General features: G+C 44.6%; 2 protein-coding genes and 1 long non-coding RNA gene across 24 annotated transcripts in view; 2 read left to right on the top strand and 1 right to left on the bottom strand.

Annotated features, from left to right (window-relative positions):
- Window positions 1–1,044: 1,044 nt before the first annotated feature.
- Window positions 1,045–3,652, top strand: myog (myogenin). The gene is made up of 3 exons (XM_040203950.2): window positions 1,045–2,083; window positions 2,694–2,790; window positions 2,879–3,652. Exons 1-3 carry the CDS (start codon window positions 1,550–1,552, stop codon window positions 2,995–2,997), a joined length of 750 nt encoding a protein of 249 aa, XP_040059884.1. The 5' UTR covers window positions 1,045–1,549; the 3' UTR covers window positions 2,998–3,652.
- Window positions 3,653–3,724: 72 nt separating this feature from the next.
- ppfia4 (PTPRF interacting protein alpha 4) overlaps window positions 3,725–27,006 on the bottom strand; it is a 61,849-nt gene continuing 38,567 nt past the window's right edge. The window contains exons 3-32 of one of the 22 annotated variants that reach the window (XR_005714550.2): window positions 26,451–26,552; window positions 26,171–26,335; window positions 21,055–21,129; window positions 20,404–20,475; window positions 19,594–19,815; window positions 18,753–18,887; window positions 18,096–18,230; window positions 17,874–17,957; window positions 17,044–17,175; window positions 16,849–16,911; window positions 14,341–14,432; window positions 14,090–14,219; window positions 13,438–13,634; window positions 12,389–12,617; window positions 12,251–12,298; window positions 12,049–12,170; window positions 11,700–11,812; window positions 11,520–11,601; window positions 11,304–11,385; window positions 10,880–11,080; window positions 10,355–10,417; window positions 9,555–9,581; window positions 7,708–7,883; window positions 7,378–7,475; window positions 6,601–6,776; window positions 6,089–6,157; window positions 5,814–6,003; window positions 5,592–5,689; window positions 4,749–5,279; window positions 3,725–4,516 (exon numbers count right to left, since the gene is read on the bottom strand). Coding sequence is in view for 20 of the 22 variants with exons in the window: in XM_040203928.2 (XP_040059862.2) it covers window positions 5,631–5,689; window positions 5,814–6,003; window positions 6,089–6,157; window positions 6,601–6,776; window positions 7,378–7,475; window positions 7,708–7,883; window positions 9,555–9,581; window positions 10,355–10,417; window positions 10,880–11,080; window positions 11,304–11,385; window positions 11,520–11,601; window positions 11,700–11,812; window positions 12,049–12,170; window positions 12,251–12,298; window positions 12,389–12,617; window positions 13,438–13,634; window positions 14,090–14,219; window positions 14,341–14,432; window positions 16,849–16,911; window positions 17,044–17,175; window positions 17,874–17,957; window positions 18,096–18,230; window positions 18,753–18,887; window positions 19,594–19,815; window positions 20,404–20,475; window positions 21,055–21,129; window positions 26,171–26,335; window positions 26,451–26,552 (3,339 nt within the window). In the remaining 2 variants the exon portion in view is untranslated. Of the gene's footprint in view, window positions 5,280–5,591; window positions 5,690–5,813; window positions 6,004–6,088; window positions 6,158–6,600; window positions 6,777–7,377; window positions 7,476–7,707; window positions 7,884–9,554; window positions 9,582–10,354; window positions 10,418–10,879; window positions 11,081–11,303; window positions 11,386–11,519; window positions 11,602–11,699; window positions 11,813–12,048; window positions 12,171–12,250; window positions 12,299–12,388; window positions 12,618–13,437; window positions 13,635–14,089; window positions 14,220–14,340; window positions 14,433–16,848; window positions 16,912–17,043; window positions 17,176–17,873; window positions 17,958–18,095; window positions 18,231–18,752; window positions 18,888–19,593; window positions 19,816–20,403; window positions 20,476–21,054; window positions 21,130–26,170; window positions 26,336–26,450; window positions 26,553–27,006 lie in introns of all 22 variants that reach the window. The other 21 variants (XR_013453203.1, XM_040203928.2, XM_040203930.2 and 18 more) reach the window with 21 other exon arrangements.
- On the top strand, window positions 21,812–25,167 carry LOC120835222 (uncharacterized). The gene is made up of 2 exons (XR_005714551.2): window positions 21,812–21,841; window positions 25,123–25,167. It is a non-coding gene; the product is annotated as an uncharacterized LOC120835222 (long non-coding RNA).

Below are 27,006 nucleotides of genomic sequence, written 5' to 3'. Positions count from 1 at the left end.
ATTTTTATTTAACAACCTATAGCTTTATATATATATTTTTTCTCCATTTTAATCATCTTTAAAGATCCTTTTGGTTTTCCTAGTTGTCTCTTGGTAGTTATCCACGGCAAAAAAACAAAAACAAATTTCAAAGGCATGAATATGAAAGGGACAGCATTTCGCTGCCGCTGTGTGATCGTCCGTGTTACCGTCATTCCCTGTGATACCCTTTTTCTTTATTAAATTGATTTTCCTTTAAACATTAGTCCTACTTCAGCTGAAACGTGACTCCAATTAGACCAGAAGCATCATTGCCAGGACACCAGACCCCAGTAGTACATATTCTTTAGAGTTGCCACAAAAGAGAACTTCCTGTCTTTGGCAAACACGTCCTTATCCGGTCTGTGTACTGTTACTGTGATAAACTTACAGTAAAAACAGCAATGTTACACATGTCACACTACGCCAGTCATTCCAGGCCACTTCTCTGCTTACAGAAGTGTGTGTTTTGGCTGTTTGTTAGCGGAAGCCAGTCTGAATTAGCTGGTGAGCTGTTTGGTGAGACATGTTCTGAAAAGATGAACCCCTGGTGGCTTGGCTAAAACGGCAACTTACTGGACATGGACACTAAGACTAGCAGGAGCCACTGTCAACTCGGTTCAACTTACTTTACTGTACTTTGTCCAGTCTTGCACAGGCCTGTCTGTGAGTATACTATAGCTCAGAAGATCATTGGCATCACCAAGTGCAATAATATTTTGAAGGCAGTAAATATGAATGTGGTTACGTAAAACGAAGACCCAGCAATGTCACCTAAGCTCTTACACATTTCATGTTGACCCCGTTGATCACTCTGAACTTTCAGTCACAACAGAGTACACGTGTTTACCCATGACCTAGTTTTGAGTACAACAAACTCTGGCCTCATTTCCTTCTGATCCAGAGCTAGGAGTCAAAGAACTTCTTGTCATTGCTTATCATTGGCTCCTCGTAGACTTGACAGCTGTCCACAGACTGTCCCTACGGCCCCCTCCTCCACCCTCATGGCACAGGACTTTATGTATGGTGTCATGGAGGGAGGCGCAAGTCTGGGATTAGTTCATTAAGACAGACATCTTTGATCTGAGGTTCAACTACCATTTCCACGGCAACTTGATCATTTCCTGGCATCTTAAGACACACAACACATTGACCCACACAAGGACACACACACACACACATATACATATGGGTCTGAAGCCCTAGAGAGCAAGGCCCAACAGAGATTTGAAGTGTAGATGCGCAGCAACAGCTAAACGTCGTGTCAGGTTTCTGGGGGCTCGTGCTAAATTTAACCCTGTGATCCTGCAGCAGGCAGAGGGGTTTAAATGCCAGCCTGCAGTTGCTCCACACCAGTTGTTCTCCACACGTCTTCCACTCATCACAAAGCTCGGGCCGGGGACCAAGACAGGCACACACACGTCCACTCTGACACACACAGCCCAGGCGCACGACCAAAACCCTCGTACAGTAGAGCGGTTCCAGGGGAAGCGGGAATCTTTGTCCCCTTTAGATCACAGCTTTGTCCAGGATGGAGCTTTTTGAGACCAACCCTTACTTCTTCCCTGACCAGCGCTTCTACGAGGGAGGGGACAGCTACTTCCCCTCTCGTCTACCTGGGGGGTACGACCAATCCACCTACCAGGATAGGAACTCCATGGTGGGATTGTGTGGGACTCTGTCTGGGGGCGTTGGAGTTGGGTTGACAGGAACGGAGGACAAAGCCTCTCCGTCCAGCCTGTCACCTCAATCCGAGCCCCACTGCCCTGGTCAGTGCCTCCCCTGGGCCTGTAAGATGTGCAAAAGAAAGACGGTTACCATGGACCGCCGGAGAGCAGCCACGATGAGGGAGAAGAGGCGTCTGAAGAAGGTGAACGAGGCCTTTGATGCTCTGAAGAGGAGCACCTTGATGAACCCAAACCAGAGGCTGCCCAAGGTTGAGATCTTGCGGAGTGCCATCCAGTACATCGAAAGGCTGCAGGCCCTGGTGTCTTCCCTCAACCAGCAGGACAATGAGACGGGACAGCAGGGACTGCACTACCGACCCAGCCCGGCACAACCCAGAGTGAGTAGGACAGAGGAGCGGTAATTAGAAGCAGGAGGAAACATATTCATGAATGAGAAGACAGCCAAAAGAGCAGACATGGATAGGACATTAAGAGATAGAAGTCATTTGGACAAAAACCAAACGAAAGTAAAGAAAGGCAAACGTGGGATCAATGTGGGACTTGCCAGATCAACTTTAGAGCATGCTTTATAAATGATCAGTATGTATATGTGTTAATGTACGGGTGGGGGGAGGGGTTACTTTCTGTTATTGTCCTGTGGTTATTTGAAGTGCTCTTTAGGATTATAAATCAGTGTTCAGTTGTTGTGTGTTAGAACATGTGAAGGTTCAAAGAGACACTGATGACTATCTACCAATACCAAAATATATTAAACTGACAATTCTAATACAGCTCTATTTTTAGATTGAAAGGTATTACTGCTTTGAGTTAATTTCTGTTCTTTGTATTAATTTGCCTTTAAGGACTGTCAAAGTATGCGTCAGTGGTGGTGGTAGTGGTGGTGTGTGAGTGTGTGTCCGAGCTGTGTCTCTGTGCGGGGCGGGGTGTGCCATGCCATAACCAGAGTGACTGACAGCAACTTCTGCGCGTGCATCTCCGTGGTAACAGGTGTCGTCAAGCGAGCCCGCTTCAGGCAGCACCTGCTGCAGTAGCCCAGAGTGGAGCAGCACTCCAGAGCAGTGCACGCAGAGCTACAGCAGCGAGGGTGAGTACAGTTCACACGCACAGACACACACAGTATCAATGGACAGGAGATCCGTGTACCATTCATGTGAGGCTTGGTCTCTTCGCAGATCTCCTGAGTGCTGCTGACTCTCCAGACCAGGGGAACATGCATGCGTTAACCTCCATCGTGGAAGGCATCAGTGCTGCAGGCGGACCCATGGCTTTTCCTGTGGACATTTCCAAATAGAGCCTTGAAACATTGGGAAGATAACCAAAAACTCAAATGAATATTGGCAATGCAGGCTGATAATCGGTCCAATTTAATTTATTTTTCAGTTGTAATGATCTGAGTGTCTTATGCTACAAATTTGAACTAGTATTTGAATTGTATCTCTGCTGGCCAAACTGAATCCCTCCAGTTAACAATGATGCCTTATTCCCTTTATTTCCTTATCCTCAGTCCCGACTGTCTGTCAGACAGGAGCTTAGTCTAACACAAGAGATTCAAGGTCTTTACTGCATGAAACCAACACATAGATTCTATAGTGGATTTCTGTTAGGCCTCCTTCAGTCGGATAGTCATTGAGGAATGATGAAGCCTGGTTTTCTCCTTACTTAATTTAAGTTTTACTCAAAACCTTCCCCTAATCCCTAGTGTGTGTTCATTTGCGGGGCCAATATGTACCATGGCAGTTTTGACCAAGATCTGCTTAATTTAAACTGGTTATGAATGCTAGTGATGTAAATACGTTCCCTTTTTCTACAGAGTGGTTTTGCCATTTCATTTTGTATTTTTTGCTAACTTATTTTTGACTTTTATAACTACGATTGTTGTGTATTTGTAGATGTTCTGAAAAGTGATATTTTCTGTCCAAATCTTTCGATAAAACCAATTTTCAATACATTGTTGGTCAATGTCTTTGATGAGATACTTTGACTGGGATAACCTAAAAAAGGAACACAACATCCAAAAATCTTTAAAAAACAGCTTTACTTATGTCTATATAGTGTCATAAATACACTTCACTTTTTTAAATAACCAAATAATAAAATCTTGATTTGTCAGCATTGTTTCACACCTGGAATAAAGACACAGTACTCATAGCTGCCACATAGCACATTACACCTTTAGACACCTTGGAAAAACTCTTAAAATAAAAAAACACCCATCCAGCACTTCACTGGTTCATATGCTGTGTTCTCATTGGATGAGGAGTTGGTCAACCAAGAGTACTGACCGCTCACTGGCGCGTCTCCATGGCAACTAAATGGGAGGTGACGGGATAGGATTAGGAGTGCCCGTCACATTGAGCAGTTTTTGTGTTTATCATTGGCTGATGTTGAGCAGCATATTACAGTTTGATTTGAGAAAACAGAAAGATTCAACAGAGAGGAGCTACAGTATTCACACTACCCGTCCACAGAGAAAAGTCATGGTCACACGGCTGGAGGTCGGCCTCTCACACACAATTTCTTCACACGTCTCAAGCAGAGGGACTCATTTGCTTGCACACACACCACAAGCATACTCTTCATATTAAAGGATTCTCTCTATTCTAGGCTACATAGTGTCATACTGAAGGCGAGAGAGGCAAAAAGAGGAGAGGTAACAGCTACATAGTGTCAAAAGATGAGGAGGAGGGAAAAGGAAAGAACAGGAGAAGAGGCAAATAGAGAAGTCTGCAATTGGACCCATGAACCTGTGAAGAGTCCTTGTAGAAACATATCCCTTTCTTAGTGAGACCCTCCCACTAACAATTCACACACTTACAGTATACAGCAAAAGACACACAAAAGGTCAGACACAAAGAGAAAGAGAAAGAGAGAGAGAACAGTCACTATTGAATACAGGGCATTGGGTTTCATACAGCAATGATATTATTTTCCATTTATATTTCCAATATATATATTTATATATATATATATATATATATATAATATTTCTATAAAAAACATAAGTCATCCATTTTATTTACAGAGGCGATAAATGAGTAATACCTTGCATAACCGGTAGAGGGTCAATGTGCAGTGGGATCTGCCATTTATACAAGTATTCATCATTCCCAAATCCAAATCAACGTCTCACCATCCCTATTAATCTTTTTTTACATCAACGGACATTTGTGTTGCAGAGGACGTGATGACACTGGAAGATTGGTTTGGTCTTGAACATGTTGAGAGATTAGAACCAGGCAAGAACCCACAGCCGGGACCAGGGGAGCAGGAGCACGACACCACAAGAACAAGGCTACTGGGAGCACTGGGGTGAACTGGGAGTGACAGGGATGAGTCTCCTTTACAGCAGCGAGCGCAGCCGATGAGCACTCTCAAGAGTTCAAAGGCCAGAATTGGCCTCTGTATTGCACTTGTCCGTAGGAGAGGTGAGAGTTGAACGATGGGAGGTGAGGCCAGGCAAGAAAAGGTTGGGAAGACAACCCTTCCCAGTGGCACCCAGGACTCCCTCTCCAGATTTGGCATATCACTCTCAAAAGGCCGCAAGCATGTGTCCATATAGGTAATGTGAATGCACTGGAAGAGAGAAAAATGTTTTGAAAAATCACTTATAGGGAATTTAAGGACCCAAAAGTCAAGGCTGAACAATTATACAGTATTATTGTAAAATAATAGCTTTTTTTATAGCTTTTATTCTGTACAATCATATCTTTATACACAATGCTGCTGTGTAAATGAATGATTCCAAGAAAGAGATAATTAAATACACACTGTTTACTGGACAAACGGCTCTAATCAGCCAGATATACACAAGTAAAGTTAGTACCACATTCAAGCCACACAGCTGGGCAATGCTGGTTAAAGGCAACCCGTTATTTGTTAGCTTACCCGTTAGCATTAGCGCTCCCCTTAGTAAGCAGATAAAAGTTAGCATGAATAGGTCCGCACGGCCGAAGGATCAAGTCTTGGAGACGCCGGGGGAGGAGCTTGAGCGAATGGGGCATGGAGAGGTGTGGGCGCAGCAGGACAGAAAAGACACAGCATGCAGTTAGTCAGGATGAGCAGAAATTACACACAGGCCAGAGCGGTTTGGACAGTGTACCAACACACCTTCAGGCTGAAGCTGTTTCTTGGGCATCAAATTCACACAGGGCGGCATGGACATGGATGGCATGCGGAAGCCAGCAGGCAGCGTTTCCATGGAGCCCGCCATCATTCCAAGCCCCACCCCTCCCTCACGGGCCCGAAACCTCTTGCGCCACGATGGAGAGCGCCGAAAAGACTTGTCATCCCCACTCTCCTCAACAGGGAAGAGAAAAACAAGTTTAGAAAAACAGCCCTTTTTTAGACATGTATCTCATCAAAGCAGCTGCTGGATTGGTCACCTCCTCTAGTCGACGGTCGGTCCCCAGGGCCAATATGTTGTTGAACTCCCTTTCCAGAACCTGCCGGGCCTGCAAAAAACACAGAAACACATCCTCTGTGAGCTGGTGGGAACCTATGTTGTTAGAGAAATAAACAGCAGCTGATGCCAAAATGTCAATGAAAGTCAACTGATACAGAATCTGAGGCAGAAGTAAATGTTGGCAGCATGTGGCTGCAATAGGGTAAGTAAATCAACCAATCCCATAAAACAATTGGGACTTTTGGAATGTTTACAGAAAGGCCAAAAGACCTGTCATCAGCTTACAGCGCTGGGAACAAAGGTGTTGAAAGTGCAACTAACATGATAATATGAACGTGCAACTAACATGAGCTCTGGTTTATATCCACAAAACAGACCAAACTTCTCTACAATATATGATCATACAACACCAGCTATCTTTGTGTTAGTCATATTACTTCAATTCACTCATCCTTTTTGAGTGCCAACAGTTGCGTTTTCCTCTTTAACCACCTGTGTGTTCTGCATAGGGATCTGCAGGATAAGCGCGAGGCTGCTGTAGTCGAAGGTCTCGTCCAGAGAGATGAGCGCTCCGTGGACGCCGCTCTCTAGCAGGTTCCCGCTATACTCCCTCAAACCAATGGACAGGACCCAGTGGATCACCTGCTCATTGGTCCACACCAACACATCTAACGTAAAAGAGAATGAGTCAGTCTCAAGGTAGTGTTTCATTGTGGGATATTCAGTGTAAAAACTTGCCATTAACAACAAATAACAGCAATTTCCATTCGAGTAAGAGAGCTTGGAAGAGATAAAGAGATAATGTGCTTCTCCACATAGTGTCAACTTGCTGGCACACTCCCTTTGTTCACTCTGTGCACAGCTGTCATACAGCTTTCCACGTTGGAACAGGCGGTGTGTGTGCGTGTGTGCTTGAACCGGGCAGGACTCTGATTTGACATGGCAGCTGAGTCAAGTTCATGTGCAATACTCAAGGTCAAAAGGGCAGTAGTGCTGCCTAGATCTTAGTGTGTGTGTGTGTGTGTGTGTGTGTGTGTGAGATTGGAACTACTCTTGGCATGTGGAGCCTTGGATCATAAGATTGTAGGCCTGCTTCAGCTGGTGTAATGACAGTCACAAGAGGCAGCTGCTTCAACGCCAGACCAAATCAGGCAAAATCAGTAGGTGGTTCTCTGGCGCGATAACACTGTGGACGTGCGCTTTCTTGTTAGTGTTTAAATGTGTTAGTTTGTGTGTTTGTCCGTGTATCAGGGTGTTTGTAAAGTGTACCTTTCATTTCGTGTTGGCTATCCTCTCTTCGGCGCTCCAGGTCTTTCCTGTCATAATTGAGTCTCTTCAAGCTCATAATCCCATACTGCAGACTAGCCCTGGTACACACACGTACACACACACACACACACACACACACACACACACACACACACACACACACACACACACACACACACACACACACAATCATGATGTAACAAACAACCTCTCACAAAAACATAGAAAGTTACATATTCATCAGGCTTTTTATCCCAACTGCTGTTTGTCCAGTGATGAAAAGGGAGGCTGATCACACAGCAGCTAAACTAATTGGATGCAGCTACAGACCTGTGGAAGCTGTCCACCATCTTGAGGTGGCTCCTCAGGTCCTTTTTGGTCAGGTGGTCCAGCATTCGCGCGTCCACCAGACACTCCATGAAGTATGAGCGGTACTGAGGCAGACCGAGGCTGGGCAGCCACTCGTTCCCTATCCACTCATGATTCATATCGCCATAAGCTAGGGTCTACATGGAGAGGAGTACAGTATATGAGGGTCCGTTTAGGACTTAACTATTGAGACACTCTTACACATACTAATGAAACACTCTTAAGTTCGCTATTGAAATGCTCTCGCGCACATACATACAGACTCTGTAAACTTATGCATGCGCATATATAAAACATTATACATACTCATCTGAAACATTTACATGTACATATGAAAAGGTTGTATGTGTATATATATATATTGTTGAACACTTGCATTACTCAATCTCTTGCATATGATTACATTAGTCAGGGAATGGTAGTATTTATAAACTTGGACCTACACAAGGACGTACAAGCATATTAAGGGAGTGAGATTGGAGCTTTCGCTGTCCAAAACCTGCCCCCTTCCGTATATTAGTGAGATTTAATGTACAGTACACACTCTAGTGAGATGCTCTTACATTCACTAGTGAGATAACCACCAACCTTGCGGTTCCAAGCACACCCGCTCTACCCCCTGCGCCACGACGACCCATATGTATCTAAACTTTTTATATCTTGTAATCATATGCAAGATATTCAGTAATGCATGTACGAGTGTTCAACAATATATATACAACCTTTTCATATGTGCATGCATGAGTGTTTCAGATGGATACGTATAGATGTTTCACTTGTATGCATGTAAGTAGCAGTATATATGTATGAGCGTGTTTCTCATATGTACGTGTAAGTGTTTCAGATGAGTATGAATAATATTTTATATATGCGCGTGCATAAGTTTACAGAGTATGTATGTGTCTCAGGAGTGTGCGCAAGAGCATTTCAATAGTTAAGTCCTTAACGGCCCCTCATAAGTACATAATGTTACCAGTTTGTGCAAAAGAAAAAGGAAGAAACCGCTCTTGGGAACATGGAACATCTGCCATTTTGTATATACTGGAAATTATAAAATGACATACAATTGTGGTCAAAAGTTTACATACACTTGAGTTTCCCGTTATTTCTACAAGTCTGATTTTTCTCTGATAGAGTGATTGGAACAGATACTTCTTTGTGACAAAAAACATTCATGAAGTTTGGTTCTTTTATGACTTTATTATGGGTTAACAGAAAAAGGGACAAAATCTGCTTGGTCAAAAATATACATACAGCAGCATGAATTAGCAATTTTGGTGACTTAGAAAATTGTGTAAATGAAATGAGCTTCATAGCGTGGCCTCTTAACTTCTTGTGAGTGATTATGAGTGACTACAGCTGGTGACTTCTCTGAGGCCATTTAAATAGGGCTCATTAGATACAAACGCCCACAAACGCTACAATCAGAGTTGTAGAAATAACTGGAAACTCAAGAGAGCCATGACATTATGCTCTTTACAAGTGTACGTAAATCTATGTACAGTTGCGGTCAAAAGTTGAGTGACACTAGTGTTCATATCCACTTCAGGTCCAAACTGATATCCATTGTGACTACTTTCAATTCCCCAACAAACTACTACACTTATTTTATTCAAAATAGTAAACAAACAACATGCACAATAAAAAAGAACCTCAACATCATAAATGAGAAGAAAATAATCAAAACACAAAATAGATATATTTAGTCATTTTTTTCTCCCGGTTTGATCCCAAAAATCCAAAGTATAATAAACAAACACACGCATAAGAAATCACAGACAAAGATGTAAGCGGATCAGCGACCTCACCTGAGCCCAGCTGCCCTCCTCATTTTCCTGAGTGGCAGCAGGCAGAGACAATATAGAAGTTCAGAGAGACAGACACACAAATACGGCACATTCAGAAACATACACACAGACACAAAGCTCTTCTTACACCACATGTTATCTCCAACACTTTATTTCAGGGGTCTTCAACATTTTTCAGGTCAAGGTCCCCCAAACTGATGGCGAGATGGAGCAGGGACCCCCTATTCTACGGAGTTTGGTATGCCATCTTTTATTTTTGAGCTTCGCGCTCTATAGACGTTAGCATGAACGCAGTCTGATTGGCTAGTGCCTGTGCTGTCGTATTTGCATGAAAGGAGCTGTGAATGAACCGGTGCCCAGCTTGAGAGAGAGCTCCTGTGTGTGTTGCGGACTGAAAGATAACGTCTTCTCCATCAATCTATCCGTTCTCCACAATATGTTGGATTCATGTTAATGTGTATTTAAAGACAATGAATACAATTCTGATTCTGAGGACATTTAAATTTGTGGAAAAAGAATTGGTTGAAAAAAAAAAAAAAAAGAAGAAGTTTTGCGACCCCCCCTGCAGCACTGCCGCGGACCCCCTGTTGAAGACTTCTGCTTTATTTCATTGACTGAACCTTCACAGGTCATAACAATTAAATCTAACACACACATAAAAAACAGCACAAGCATAAATATGCATTAGGGTGGTGTATTTGAAAGGGGCATCCGGGGATGACAAACATGTGACATGCTGGGGACTGTGAGTGTTGAGTGGGGGAGGCCGAAGGTGAAGGGAGCACCCAGATGGTACTAACCGCTTTAGTGGAGGAAGCCAGGTTCTCCATCTCTTCATGAGTCAGCCACACATTTCCGGAGGACTGCGCAAAGGACGAAAACACACACACATACACACGCATGCAGACCCGCACAGAAACAAACCAAATAATTTTTTCACACACACCGACCCGCATTCACACCCGCAGACAATCACACAAAGACACAGAGACAAACTTTGTGTTGAGTGAGGCCCGGGGAGGAGTGTATTTCAGGCAGCTTATTGTGTAATTATTTGTGATTTGTTTTCTCACAGAGCGCCATGCAATTGAAGGCAGGAGAAAAGGACAAGTCAACCCAGTACTGTGGTCCGAAACAGAGGAACCAAAAAAGGAAAAGCATGAGGAGTCATCACTCCAGTGGAGGAGGTTTTGACTGTGTGGGGAAATGTGTCCATGTACACATCCTGGTTCACATCATACATGTATGTGCTAATTTTTTTTCTTGCTGTTTCTTGCTGTATGCTCATGTGCGATCATCAGTGCGTATTTGTTGGGTTGCTTTACCGTTCTGGAAGTGAGTGGTGCCGACGGGCTGGTGAGGGACACCATCTCCTGGATGGCCAAGCGGAGTTTGAGACGGTGCAGGGGGTTGCTGATGCCAATCTCCCTCTGAATCTCTGTGTCAGACAGAGCTGACATGACGGCTCCGCTCTTCACGTTGGCACGACAGGCTGCCACGTACCACGCTGGCATACCCACCCACAGCTGGAGAGAGTCATCGAGATATGAAACATTACCATCATTGAAAGGTCATATGGAAGGGGAGGAGACTGCAGATCAGGTTGTAATCGTCGGTCGAGTGTGTGATACTGCTGTATATATCATTTTTTAGATGTAGTAGCAGCCTACCCTGAAGACAGCTAGATAGAGGGAGGTTTTCTGGATTTAATTTATGGTTGGTTGATACAAAAGTACACTAAGGGAGTACCTCAAGCCATGAGACAACAGTTGGGCCGTCCCAATGGGCAAAGGGCAGGCCTCTTTTCCTGGCATCTTCCAGAAGCTCGTGTCTAACAAGCAAATTAAAAGTGCACAGAGAAAGGCAGAAGGAAGTGAGGATTATCAGAGAGGATTAGTTAACAAATACAAATAACAAGAATGAGGGAAAAAAACATGGATTCAGACATGGAAAGTATGCTTTTACTTTTTCTTCATCCTGCGGTCCCTCTCAGCCTGAGTGCCCAGTTTTCCCAGAGTCATAGTATCACCAATGGCCATGTCAAAATCTGTTAAACAGCAAATCAGTGTTGTTACTCTGTTAATCTCACAGAAATCTCACACTGTCTGCATCAGTGTTAGAACTGGTATGTCGTCTGTAGTGTACCTGTTAAGGCCGGGAGATTCTGTCCATCTCTGCCTAAAGTCTGCTCCAATCGACCCTTCTCCTTCTTCCCAAACAATCGGCCAATAGATGACTTGATGCCTTTCTTCTGCTTGCTGCAAATGGAAAATTATGTTAAGCGATAAAGCTTTAAAATTAGAATCCCATTATTGTCAACTATGTATAAGCAAGGTAAGCAATTGTTCCTTTGCTCCTTTCCAACTGTGACAGTCTCCAAAACTTGTTGACAATCTGAGTCTAAGTTCTGAGTCTGAACTGACGCTAAATGATCTAATCGTGTTACAATACCGTTTGTATTGTGTTATGTGTGTATGCATGTGTGTGTGTTTACCCTCGGCCGTCCTCTAGACTGCCTGTGAACTGTGCAAAATTGGTTTCTAGCCGTAAACTTCGGGGTGACGAGGGAGGGGATGTTTCACACTTAATGGTAGCTTTGTCCACTTCAACTGGCGACTGGAAGAACCACAAAAGTAACTCAGTTCAGTCACAAGAGCCACAGTTGGGGGAAAAAAATGGAACAGATTTACTTTTACTTGCAAACTCACTGCTACTTTCCTGCGGTGTTTCCTCAAGTCGCTTGGCTATCAAACAAAACAACAAACAGTTAGATTTACAGCTTTTTAAGATGAGCAAACTGCTCCATGAAGAATGCAGAGCGTGTGCTCTCTGACCAGAGTCATGATGCCTAGGTGGTGGCTGGCGTTGCGTGAGTGGTGTTTAGGTGTTGAGTGACCACTGGTGGGTGGGGAAGAGGATGATGCGAGGGACTGGGCAGTGGCAGAGGTTGGGAGTGCCCGGGGCCGAAGCGTCACGTTGAGTCCGTCCATGCTGCCGCTGTTCACGCGAGACTCAATCTCGTCAGAGCGGAGGTCAGCTGACTCTCTCTCCACCTGGATCATCCTGCACACACACACACACACACACACACACACACACACACACACACACACACACACACACACACACACACACACACACACACACACACACACACACACACAGTTTACCAATCAATTATTAACAACATTAACTTTTATATTAGTAAATTATATATGTATGTATATATATATATATATATATATATATATATATATATATATATATATATACACATATATAATAAAAGGTAAAAATAAAATCAGTTTGAAATTCATACTCAAACTCATTTGTTTCAACAATCTTTAATTTAATATTTACAATTGCATTAAAAATAATGTAAGAATCTTGGCAAAATGGTGAAATAGTATTTGTAGTGGAGACATTTTTTTAAATGTAAATTTGTTCAAGGGAGTCTGGCTCCTCTGCAGCATAATCAGCATCTATTTTGTATATCCTTCCCAGGGGCATATTCTGAGGTGTCACAAGAGGACTGTGTGTACTGTAAACTGCTATAAACAGTGTCCTCTTCCAACGGGAAACAGAGCAGAAGAAGGAAGAGTCTCATCCACATGTCGTCGCCTAATGCCTAATCTAATGCCACGATCAGATAATGTGCATCCTGTCTTTATTCATTGCATTAACAAGTTGAAGCAGCAGCATCCTTTATTTCGCTATTGTTTCTTCAAAACGTCCCTTTTCTTGCAATTATTGGTTGTACTATCTTTACTACTTTATTCTCCTTTATCTCTCTCTGATTTCTCGCCGCTGCACTGACTAAGTTTCCCCTTGGGTATCATAAAGCTGTCAGGTGCTGTAATCTAATGCGCCTGTGCTGTGTCACCTTATCTCTTCATTGATAGCATCGAGCTGCTCCTGCAGCATGAGAGCCAGAGTCTGAGCGTCCGATTGGCCGCTGGGGGAAAGCAGGGTTGAGCTAACATCATCCTCCAGGTCTGACTCTGCCTCAATGTCGCTGCCCTGGAGGTGGCTGACGCTTCCACGCAGAGACGGGTATTCCTGTTCAAACACAGCGCACACCTGGACACAGAAAGCACACGTGACCTCTAACATCTGTACACGCAGTAAAATTGTTAAATACAACATACATTGATCATGAATGAATACCTGAAGAATATGCTATGGGGATTTATTCTGATTACATGTGAAAAAACGGCACGACACTTGTGGAAGTATGTGCCCAGTTAAGAGAAGAAATGAATGAACAAGGGACTTACATCAGACCACGGCAGCAGGTGAAACAGAGACAGAGAGACAGAGGTTAGTAGACAATGGCAAGTTAGGCAGCCAAGAACTGACACTTGTTAGCAGCAGACATGAACCTGGATAAAAGCACGGATCAGGAGTTGCATGTGGTTAGGGTTAGTTGATACATGATCATGATCACGTGATCTGTTAGTTTGCCATCCTGCTCATTGTTTGTGTGTGTAAAGAACTGTTTGGTTGTTTTAGCCTGACATAGTCATCATTAACACCTTGTTTGGATCGTCTCGTAGCGCTGCCATTCTGCCCTTGTGTCCCCGCCTGATCACAGTTGTGCTGTAGTGGCCATCTTGGCCCTCCACCACGGAGAAGCGAAGGTCACTGGAGCTGCCCAGGTGCGACCTGAGAGACACATGGAACAGCTTTCAATCAAGAATACATATAGCACTGTTATGCCATGTTAGATGGTGTGTATATATGAGAGAGCATGTGTGGAGGAGGTCTACGGTGCATCTGTGTGTACCGAGGGTGAGCTCCATCTCCAAACGCCCCGCTACGACGCTTCAAGTGGTCGATCTCATTTCTCAACTTCTCAATCTCTCCAATGAGCCGTTCCTGAGGGAGACCAAGGCATTAAATGCAATGCATTCAGATTGCTTACTTGAGTAATAGTATCAACACTGTTCCTTAAAACTACTCCATTAAAAGTAAAATTATAGAGTGAAAGCTTTCACTTAGAATGTCCATTTTAAAATGTTACTAAGCTGTTAGTCTCATTATGTATGGAGACTTGACACAGTGAGGTAGTTCTGGTTGTCTGGACACCGGCTAGCTACCTACTGGCCTGCGACGACAGCGGCATACAAAGCGTGGCTTTCATCCCAAACTAAGCCCCCCCAACTATCCCCCCTCCACGCTTCTTCCGGGAGACTTTGTCAACTACTTTTCCAAGAAAATAGCTGACATACACTCCTCTTTCTCAAACCCACCTCCTACTACTTGCGCCCCACTGACTTCACCTCTATCGCCCTCACTTTCCTCTTTCACCCCCCGGTCTCCTAACCAAATTCTTACCCTAGTAACCTCCGCCCCTCTGACCACCTGCCCTCTTGACCCCATTCCATCACATCTTCTACAATCTATTGCTTTTGACCTTCTTCTTTACCTCACCTGTCTCATCAACAATGCTCTGTTATCTGGCTGTTTTCCCAATTCTCTGAAGGAGGCAAGAGTTAACCCACTCCTGAAGAAACCTACTCTCAACCCTTCTGAAGAAAACAACTACAGACTGGTCTCTCTTCTTCCCTTTTTGTCCAAAACACTTGAACGTGTGATCTTTAACCAACTCTCCTCCTATCTCAACTGTAACAACCTCCTTGACCCCCCACCAGTCAGGCTTCAAGGCAGGCCATTCCACAGAGACTGCTCTCCTTGCTGTCTCAGAGCAACTCCTAGCTAGAGCCACCGCTCTCTCCTCTGTCCTCATTCTTCTGGACCTCTCCGCTGCATTCGACACAGTCAACCACCAGATCCTTATTTCCTCCCTTCAGGAACTTGGTGTCTCAGGCTCTGCTCTCTCCCTTCTCTCGTCCTACCTCGACGGCCGAACCTACCAGGTAACCTGGCGAGGATCTGCGCCGGAACCTTGTCCTCTTACTACTGGAGTTCCTCAGGGTTCCGTCCTGGGTCCCCTCCTCTTCTCGCTCGACACCAACTCTCGCATGGCTTCTCCTACCACAACTATGCCGATGACACCCAACTAATTCTCTCCTTCCCTCACTCATACACCCAGGTGGCGGCATGGATCTCTGCCTGTCCGACTGACATCTCTCAGTGGATGTCCGCCCACGATCTGAAAATCAACCCTGACAAGACTGAACTACTTCTCTTTCCGGGAAAAGTTCTCCGACCCAGGACTTTGGCCACTTTGACTGGTTGGAACCTCGGCGTCACACTCGACAGCCAACTTTCCCTGACTCCCAACATCACTGCGACAACACGATCCAGTAGATACACGCTCTACAACATCAGGAGAATACGTCCCCTTTTCACTCAGAAGGCAGCGCAGGTACTGATTCAGGCTCTTGTCATCTCCCGCCTGGACTACTGCAACTCCCTCCTGGCAGGTCTCACCGCTACCGCCATTCGACTTCTGCAGCTCATCCAGAATGCAGCAGCTCGACTGGTCTTTAACCTTCCGAAATTCTCCCACACTTCTCCACTCCTCCGCTCTCTTCACTGGTACCGGTGGCTCATCCACTTCAAAACATTGGTGCTCACGTACCATGCTGTGAATGGATGGGGTCCAGCTTACATCCAGGACATGGTCAAATCCTACATCCCGACCCGCACTCTCTGCTCTGCATCTGCAAAACTGCTCGTTCCTCCCTCACTGAGAGCAAAACACTCGACTAGATCACGACTCTTTGCTGTCCTTGCTCCTAAATGGTGGAACGAGCTCTCTGAAGACACCAGAACCGCAGAGAGCCTTCACATCTTCCGCCGCAAACTAAAGACACACCTCTTCAGACTCTACCTCGACTAAAAGACTAACAAATTGTAGCACTTAAATTGTACTTGTAACGCCACTTACCTATAGCAAATTGTAAATTGGCTTATTTGAGGAAATTGCACTTTCTTGTTTCTTGTGCTTCTGAGTTTGTATCCCTATGGTTGAATGCACTTATTGTCAGTCACTTTGGATAAAGGCGTCAGCTAAATGACATGTAATGTAATCTAATGTAAGCATGCTGTGATCGGATTTTACTGACAGCACATGAGTGCTCTGCTGGTTTGAAGATTTTATTGTGGCAAAATGTATCCATGTGATTTTATTTCTCTTCAGGTTTAAAATTGTATTTATTTATAAACAAAACTGAATCGGCTAGCTGGAGTTGGGCCGTGAGGGGACAGTTTAATAGGCCAGCACTTATATACAAGTAAAACCTTTCCTGATATGGGGCATTATAATTGAAATTGAAAAGAAAATTGTACTTTTCTGTGAATAGGTGATTGTTTGAGTTTCACTGACCCTGGTATGGTGGAATTCTTCAAGCTGTTTCTGACAGTTCTCGAGGTCCTGAATGAGAGAGTTCTGAACAAGAGAATTCACAAGACCGCGTCAAAACAAATCTGTGTGTCCAAGTGTAACCTGTGTTATACTTTTATGCATTTATTCTTTGAGGCAATACAGCAATATGAGCTGCTGCATGGATGGATGCATTGCCTTGTCCTCCAAAGCAGCCATGCGTTCCTTCAAATGAAGCTGCAGTCTTTCGTTGGACTCAGTGAGCAGACGATCCACGGTGTCTGACAAACGCTTGTTGTGCTCCTCATTCATTTTCTCTCTCTGACGAGCCTGGTGAGCGGAGAGAGAAGCAGACATGTGGGAAGGACATCATCAAATGTTCTCTTTTGACAGAGACTCCATTTGAATGTATTTCTGCAGCTATCAAGCATATGTGTGGATTAAAAGATGGTGTGTATTGAGCACAAGATCACCAGCTGCCAGATACAGGTCCTCTTGGCCAACAATGGATCTCACAGCTAGACTTATTTAATTATTACATGACGATGCTAAGGGTTAGATGCCTTCTATTAAATATGTATTTCACAGTAATTTCAACAAAGAGAATTAACACAGACACACAAACACAAATTTGCATCTTAAGAGAGCTCTTTTAACTAAATATAGTCACGAGATTGCACGGAGACAGAGACAGAGACACAGAGAGAGAGAGAGAGAGAGAGAGAGAGAGAGGAATTAGCCTTGCGTGAATTATTCGGAGTCTAAAGATAGCAGCCAATAGAGATTGTTTTGCAAATTCATGCAACAATGCACCGGAAAAATGGAAGGGCTCCTCATATGTGTGTCTGTCCTGTGTGCTGGTATGTGTATGCATCAGAGAGCACAGTGGCATGAGTCAAGGCGTCCAACTAATGTGAAGCATCAGCCCACACACAGCCACAACCCCCCAACCCTTCGACGCACACACACACAACATAGTGAGAGGTCAGAGAAACCCTGCAGGGCCGGTGCACACAACACACACAGACCCTTCCTAGCTCTTGGTTCTTCTCCCCCAGTTGTGATTCCAGCTGTCTGAGACGCTCTTCCACGTTGCCATGGCGCTCCTCAGCCTGCAGAGGGAGACACTCACATCTAAGTGCAACTGTCAACATATACGTGCTACCATGTATTCTGTAAATGTAAGCGATCCATCTCGTTTTAAATCGGCACCCTTTGCGGTGTTTTCTACATTTGTGTGTGTGTCTTACCTTGGAAAGTGCCGCTACTCTCTGCGCCAGCTCGGCTTCCACCTCTGGCAGTGTCTCAGCCTTCCTCATGGTCTGAGCCAGCCTCTGCTCCGCCATCTCCAGCATCTCCTGCAGCTGGCGCACCTTTTCCTCGCTCTGACATGCACAAACAAACACACGTAGACACACACAGTGGAAAGAAAGAAGAGGGACATGGGGTGATCACAAGGCAGATGTAATCAGTGTGGAGCAGTGTGGAGCGAGTAGCAAGGACACGGCAAATGGTAACAAATGGAGGATGTTTCAGGTATTCCCCATGTGGAGCTGAACTCACATAGACTCTGAACTACTCATCAACCTTGAGGCGTACACACTGACATTCTTCAATACCTCACAATCACTGCCACGCTTTATTTCTGAGTTTCTCACTATTGTAGCTTCATTGCAGATGACACAGTAGAGGCATGACATGCAATTAGCCTGAATCCACCCAAGACAATGTGCCATTTGCTGTGTAACTGAACAACACATTAGTTATGCATCCAAGGATGCTTGAACATAGCAAAGTTATTAAACAGCACATTTTTGTAAATTTCGACTGAAGCTCTTGTTGCAGGCATAATGAACTGTGGTTGAATTCTAGTCATGAACCCCCTACAGCTAGTGTTGTTGTGTTACCTGTCGGTGCAGCGAGTCCTTGGTGGCCAGTTCATTCTCCAGTTTGTCGTTGAGGTCGTGGATGTGTGTGGTCTCCCGCTGAGCAGCCAGGTAGCGTTTCTCTAACGTTGTTATCCTCTCCTCCATATCCTCTCTCTGTCAGTACAGAGACACAAAAACAAGCACAGTGAAATCAGGAGACACAAATCTTCAGCAACATACATGGTGAGTCCAAAAGCTAAGACTGGTATACTTTATCTCTTCATGTTTGGGCCAAATCCCACATTTCAGGTAAAATATGTTAACAATATAATTTTTTATAGTGAATTGCATTTAAGCAATTAGCTTAGAAGACATTGTACTTTACTATTTGTGATGAAAATAACATAAAAAGAAGATTAGTATGATATGGTTGAGAAAAACTGAGAACTCAGTAGCATGGGTAACACATGTGTATTAAAAAATGAATCTCTATGAATTCATCATTGAAAGGTTCATGTATTTCAGTAAGTCAAATCCAAAAGAGAAGCTCATATACAGTATTATATAGATTCATTACACGTAACACTCCAAAATTATGTCAAACTCATCAGCTGAAAGAAAGTTTCAAGAGCCTCCCAGTCAGGTTCAGGAGGCCACACAATACTAGTGGGGAGGACTGCTGACTTGACAGTTGTGAAGAAAACAGTCCAGAAAACAGTCATTGACACCCTCCAGAAGGAGGGAATGCAGATTTAATTTTTTAAGTACTGAAATAAATCAACTTTTCCACAATAGTCTGATTCGTTGAGATACACATGTATGTAACCTACTGTTCTCACGGCTCGCTTCCAGAATAAAACACTGTTTCCTCTGCTCTCACCTCCCTCTGTTCCCGCTGTTGTTTGATTGACAGTTCCTCGCTGCGACTTAGTTCTCGGCGTGCATTTGCAAGCTCTGCTTCAAGTTCGGCCATACGGCAGTTGAGAGAGGCAGCATGCTCACGGCTCTGAAGCAGCTCCTTATTGGTCCGATCCAACACCTCCTGAAGCTCCGACACGCGGCTGCCTCCATCGTGGGAATCTATAGAGCCGTTAGGCAGTCTCTGTAAGGTGGACACACAATATTATTGGCAGTATATACACATTCTCTCCTAAAGGGTATTTTTGGACTGAGACACACAAGTTGGAACACTATTGGCCGAGGGTGTAGAAAGTTGTTGCAGAACTAATAAAGTCGTGTGACCTAAATATACAAGTATATAACAAATATATAAGTGTTGAGTGTTATGCACAGATTGATGCTCTTCTCTTCTTAATGGTATGTTGTGCTTTGCAAGTTTAATTAGTCTTTTAATGAAACAACTGTATATTGACATTGACGTTGATGAGACACAGGGATGTTTGTTACTCCTTGATGGAACAAGACACAGTTACATAATGTGTGCTCCGTTCAGGGCTGGCCACAAACCAGGGAAAGGGCTCAAATAACGCCATGAGAATAAACTAAAAAGGTTGAGGAAGATTCATGCTGTATTTAGCTCAATTGTTTGTGTTTGTGTGAGAGCAGGTATGTTAATCTGCTGAGGAAATATAGAAATGAGATGCAAAGACGGTGACTGACAGCCGGACGGACAAATACTCTGCAGACATATGAGCACAGAGCAGAAAAACAATCACACAGCCAGGAAGACCTTCCACATAGGTTTGGGTCCATCTGTTCGCTCCACTGAGTCAACATCCTTCCTTTGTCTCACCATGTTCAACTGCAATATGGATTAAAAAGAAAAGAAAAAAACAGTGAGCAAACTTATTCTTTACTGTTCCCTCAGTGAACAAACTTCCTGAAACGGAAGCTTGGCTTCCAGGCTGCCAGCATGCTTCGGTCAACATGCCCCACCATTTTTACATAACTACAAATATGAATATGAGGAGGGGGGGGGGGGGTCGCTTCAATGCGGGTATTCTACTCATAAAAAATCAGTGGGATCAGTGTGACTTAACAAGCTTTGACTTCATATCTTACGTAACCAACTGGAATTCTTTACTTTAACTGAGCCTGCTGGGATTATTTAACATTTATTTACCTTTCGAATGATGTCTCTACAGACTACAGAGGGCGAGTTTGTGCAATGCACATGTTTGGATGTGCATGTGTGTATGAACAGAAGGCTGAGACGATGGAGCCTCCCACCCAGTGTGACACCTCAAGCATATATCAGATCAGACTTCACCAGATGTCTTCAAGGGACTGAACAGATGTTTCCCTTACCAATAACTACAAATAGGAACATGCAAACACAGCCACACACACAGTCCTGTTCACAAGCATTCACACACCTCACCTCTTGCGTGTTAACTGCGAGCTGTCCCTCCAGGGTGGAAACTCTCTCAAGAGCCACACGGAGCCTCTCACGTACCTGACAAAACACACCAAGACAAAGCACAGAAACATGAGGACGTGCTTTATTATGGGTCATTGTACAAAAAAAGTTGAAAGTGCTGTCATTCACTTGTACAGACACCAAAATCCTTTACGTTAACTTAAAAACGGCATCAATTATATATGTACAATTAGCACAAAGACTGTCCTTGGCATGATAAAACTAAGTTTATTCATCTAACATTTAATGTTACATTTTGGCAAATAAAAAAAACTAAGATCTAGGAATTGCTTTATCACTTTTGTCTTTCATCGAAGTCGAGCCCTTTTTTATAAAAATGTCTTGTTACATTAAACATTACAAATATTAAATATAACATCCACATGGTTAAAAAAACGTTGAAATACATTACATTGTATATACATTACAAGGAAGGTTTTGGAATGAAAGGAGAAATACATTTCAGAATATTTGTACTGCCTGAACTCCACCTTTTCTGTAGAATGACCGTTCTCCTTTATCTCAAACCACAATCCCTGATTTCCATTTAGATCTGTTTATTTGTCACTCTGGGGCAAGACACTTTTCCCCTTCCTGTCTTTGTGTTTCCCTCACTCCTCTCCTATCAGGTGCAGTCCCAGTGATTGGGTTCTACCAATCATGCAGGGCGGGGCTTGGCAATAAGAGGAGGAAGACATAAGAGTTGAGGGGGGCGGAGGGTTGATTGCACAGCTGCGCTGTGACTGAGGTTGGCATGGCGGGTAGTTCGGGTGGAAGCGAGGTGGATATGCGGGAGGGCAGTGAGAGGTCGGACAATGAGGAGGGAGAAATGCATGCGGGGAATAAGGTAAAGTGGAAGGTGAAGAATGAGAAGAAACGTAGTAGGAAAGACGGGGAGTCAATGTCGGATGGGGATGACCAGAGGGGTGCGGAGAGAATGAGAAGGGATAAGAGGCGAGAGCAGGTGGAGGAATGGAAAGTTATGGCTGTGTTTGATGAGCCTACGAGGAAAGTGCTGAATCCGATAGCATTATCTAAAGCTATTGAAGCAGAGGTGGGACATGTTAGAGATGCGAGGTGTGTTGGGCTGAGTGCTGATTTTTGCTGCTAAGTGGGCGCAGCAAGGCAAGTTAATGGCGTTGACGTCGCTGAATGGAGCGAAGGTGAAGTGTCACGTACCGGGTGGAAGGGCTAAGAGCAGGGGGGTGATTACGGGGGTACCGCTGGATATAACAATGGAGGAATTCAAGAAAGAAGTAAAAGGAGGACGGGTAGTGGAGGCAAAACGAATGACAAATAAAAACAAAGGGAACGGAGAGGAGAGCCCTACGGTGATGGTGGAGTTTGATGGGCATATACCCAGTAGAGTGTGTCTGGGGTATGTGAGCTACTTTGTGAGGGAGTATGTGCCGGCGCCACTAAGGTGCTTCAAGTGTCAACGCATGGGGCATGTGGCCAGTGTGTGTAAGGGGCAGTGTCGGTGTGCTAAATGTGGGGGCCCACATGAGTATGGGAAATGTGAAGCACAGGCTAAAATAAGGTGTTGTAACTGCGGCGGGGAACATAGTGCGGCATATGGGGGGTGTATTGTGCAGAGAAAAGAGGCAGAGGTACAGAGATACAAGATAGTAAATAAAGTAACATATGCAGAGGCAGCAAGGAAAAGCCAAGGCAGCAGGAGGGAACAAGAAATAAGAGCCCAGGAACAGCCAGGAGTGATCACAGGGAGAGGGGAGGGGCAGGTGGTGGAGGGGGGAGATAAGAAGTGTAGTCATGGGGGATGCTCAGTTACAGAAGAGACACTGGTGGTGAAACGGGTGGATTTTTTGGCATTTATGTGTCATATTCTTAATATGAGTGAACAGGTGAAGAAAAAGTCGGCACGGATTGAGATGGTTGTTAGGGCTGCTAAGGAGTTCTACCTGGAAAGTAAGGGATTGATGAGTGAAGCACAGAGTGGGTTCAGGAGAGGAAGGTCTACTATGGATGCACTGGTGGTGGTTAGCACAGAGATAGCCAAGGCACTTGCTATGAAGGAGAAGATGGTGGTGGTGTACTTTGATATAGAGAAGGCGTATGACACTATGTGGAGAGAGGGGGTGTTAATGAAGTTAAGTGCATTGGGAGTTGAGGGCAGAATGTATAATTGGATTCTGGATTTCTTGTTTGACAGGTACATACAGGTGAGGGTTGGGACAATATTGTCAGAGAGGTATGAGGTTGCTAATGGCACCCCACAGGGCAGTGTGATTAGCCCTGTGTTGTTTACAATCATGATCGACGATGTGTTTAGGGATGTAGGGAGAGGTATGGGTAGGGCACTATATGCAGATGATGGGGCTTTGTGGAAGAGAGGTAAGAATGAAAAGTTTGTAATGAGGAAGATGCAAGAGGCGGTGGATGTGGTGGAGGAATGGTCCAAGAGATGGGGTTTTAGGATGTCGGTGACTAAATCGTGTTTCATGGTGTACTCGAGAAGGAGGGTGGGGGAGGTTCGGTTACACATGTATGGCCAAGAATTGGGAAGGGTGTTAGAGTTTAAATATTTGGGATTATGGTTTGACGGAAGGCTCACATGGAGGAAACATGTGGAGTTTATAGAACAGAAGTGCAGGAAGGTGCTGAATCTGATGAGGGCTGTGGCAGGTGTAGACTGGGGGGCAGATAGGAGGACACTGTTGTGTATGTATCAGGCACTGGTAAGATCCACGATAGACTATGGGTGTTTTATTTATGGAGCTGCGGCCAAGACGGTGATACAGCGATTGGACAGGGTGCAATCACGAGCACTGAGGCTGTGTGTGGGGGCTATCAGGACCACTCCAGTAGTGGTGTTGCAGGTGGATACAGGGGAATTGCCACTGAGCTTGAGGAGGGACAAGTTGGCGCTGTCGTATTGGGGCAGGCTGAAGGGGTGTGCTGAAAGCCACACGGCGGTTGTGGCAACTAGGGAGTGTTGGGAGAGGGACAAGAGTAGTTTGAGGATGTATGGGTGGACAATAGGGCAGAAAGTGACAGAGTATGGCTTGGAGGGGATAGAGATAGGGCCAGCGATTGCATTGGGGCCCATCCCTCCGTGGATGTTCCCGATGCCAAGAGTGGATGTAGGCATGATGGAGGAGAGGAGGGAGTGGGGCAAGGGGGACGTGAGTGTGTGTGTGTGGAGAAGTATGTCTGTAAACGGTTTTATGGTTTTGTAAGGGTGTACACTGATGGAGCTAAGGTAGTGAATGGGGGTAGAGTGGGTGCAGGAGTGCATGTGCCTGAGTTCAGTGTGAGTATCTGTAAAAGAGTCACTGATAATGTGTCGGTGTATACAGCAGAGATGGTGGCTATGATCATTGGGTTGAGATGGGTGGAGGATGTGACACCATGTAGGGTGCTGATATGTTCAGACTCAGCAGCAGTGTTAAGCAGTGTTCTGGATGGTAGGTCTGACAGGGAAGACCTACTGGGAGAATTGATGGGGATATTGCTGGGGTTGGAGAGACAGGGAGTAGAGGTGAGGTTCTGCTGGGTTCCTGCGCATGCTGGAGTGGAGGGTAATGAGGTGGCTGACATGGTGGCAAAGAGTGCTGTAAGGAGGACTGAGGTGGATGTAAGGGTGTCGTTAGGGCGCAGGGAGGTTAAGTCGTTGATACGGGAAGCAGGGATTGCGGAGTGGGAGAGACAGTGGGGTGAAGGTGGTAAAGGGAGGCACTTCCGGGGTATAAATAGGTCAGTGAAGGAGGTTGGGGGAATGATGGGGTGCAGGAGGGAAGAGGTAGTGTGGAGTAGGTTAAGGTATGGGCACACAGGGTTGAATGGCACGTTGAGAGTGGTGGCAAAACATGACACAGGTTTGTGTGACAGATGTGAGGTGGTGGAAACAGTTGAGCATGTACTGTTTGTCTGTGGGAGGTATGATAAGGAGAGGGTGGTGTTGTATGGTAGTGTCAGGGAGACAAAGCGGGGCTGGGACTTAGGTGGGGTGCTTGGGGGTGGAAAAGGGAAGGAGGCAGTAATGAAGGCAGTATTTATTTTTCTCAGGAACACGGGGCTGTACAACAGGATATAGAAGGGAGGCCGTGACCGGCCTCACACTCCAGTGCAGTAGGTGGCGGTATATGCACCTTTAAGTTGGTGCGATCTGCCAGTAAACAAAAAAGAAGAAGAAGAAGAAGAAGTTGAGGGGGGCGCGTTTGTTTGCCTGCATACTGGCAGTCGTTTGTAGTGGGCAGTTGAGGACCGGGTGAGTCTGGGGAACCCTGTACATTGATACCTCAACAAAGTTGCTTTTTTCTAAAAACACTAGGTTTATTGGTGAAACCTGTGTATTTTGTTTTATCCAAGAGGTTTTTTAGAGAAGCATGCAAAGCCATTTGGTTTATCCTATTTCTAGAGCTAGATAAACTTACCAACCGTTTCCTCCTGCCCCACACTGGGTGTAAACTCTTTATTAATTAATACTTGGAATAAAGTTTGTAAATTGCACTCCTTGCTTGTGTAGTTCCTGTGTTTGTCCCCATTAATATAGGGAGAGCCTCTCAATTCGGTTTGATTGACCTTCTCCTCGACGCCAGTTTAGGGCCAATATATTTTCTTCTATATCTAACAACAAGTACAAAACGTAATTTTTTTTGTCCTGATGGTGGTCAGTTGTTCTTTCGGCCTGCGGGCCTCCAATTTTGATCACGTTATTTCGTGTTATAGTCTTAATTGACTACACTAGTATATTATATTGGTTACTAAAAGCTCCTCTTTTTACCTCACCAATACAGAACAGGAGTTTTAGAATTTTCAATTTCAAATTTTTCATTTTCTTCCGTTTTTACATGTTACATGCAAAATTCACAACTTACATCTTTTTCAAATTAAAAGCATTTCAGCGACAATCTTGTCACTTCAATGTCAAACTTTTACTATGAAAATAAAAAAGTACTGTGTTTTAACAGATAACAAAAAAAGCATTAATCAGTGAGAAGGGGAGTATAGCAAAAAATGAGGAGTGTGTGACCAGACTAATGTAAAATGTTCTGAAAAGATATCAAGGGAAGAAATCCTTTCCACTGTATATATGTGGTGTGTGTCTGTCCACCTTTTCATCCAGAGCTTTGTGGTGTTCAAAGAGCGACTTCAGGGCTTTGAGGACCTCCACCTCGCTGGAAACTCCAGATGGTGGGGGTGCCTGTCTCTTCACTACGGTCATCCTCAGACTGCGTTCGTGACGAGACACCAGACATTCCAGGTGTTCCAACAGCAGCTACAGCACAATCACACATGAATGCATGCACAACCGATGAGAATACTAATTCAAGTCTTCGAAACTTTGCTTTTATCTGCATCACCACACATGTTGCATATGCACACAATCGTACCCTGGTGTTGTTTCTTTCAGCTTTCAGCTCGGATATTTCCTCCTCTTTCTCCAGCAGCTGCTCCCGGCATATGTTAAGCTCCTTCGTCAGGGTGGCAAACTCCTACAAAACACACACACACATACACACACACACACCACCCATACAGAGGTTACTGCTGTATCAGTGATCAACATAAACCTTTTTTGAGGAGGCTGAGCACATGTGCAGCTTTAATCTCAAGGTGGGAACACATGTAGGCATTGCTAACAGATTTATGGGTGGCACAAGTAGACTCCTGGCGCAGAGCAGGTTGCTGCTAGTTTGAGGAAAGTTGAAATAATTGTCACTGCTGTCTGGCTTCTCGTAAAAGAAAACATGTTTTCTGAGGGCTTCTGTCTGAAAATGCTTTCTGTGAACCTGTGAGAAGATGGGGTCTGAGCGAGCAGAGATGATCCAAAGTGTACTGTGCTATCTGATTTGCATTAACACAACCTCAGCTGTGCCCCTTCTGGGCCCCTCAGTACCGGCTTTCGGGTTTTCGGAAGCAATAATATTAGTTTAAGTAAAAAAAAAA

This window comes from Gasterosteus aculeatus, chromosome 17 (assembly GCF_964276395.1).
Source record: "Gasterosteus aculeatus chromosome 17, fGasAcu3.hap1.1, whole genome shotgun sequence".
Classification (NCBI taxonomy): domain Eukaryota; kingdom Metazoa; phylum Chordata; class Actinopteri; order Perciformes; family Gasterosteidae; genus Gasterosteus; species Gasterosteus aculeatus.
This window is presented reverse-complemented; position numbering and strand designations above follow the sequence as displayed.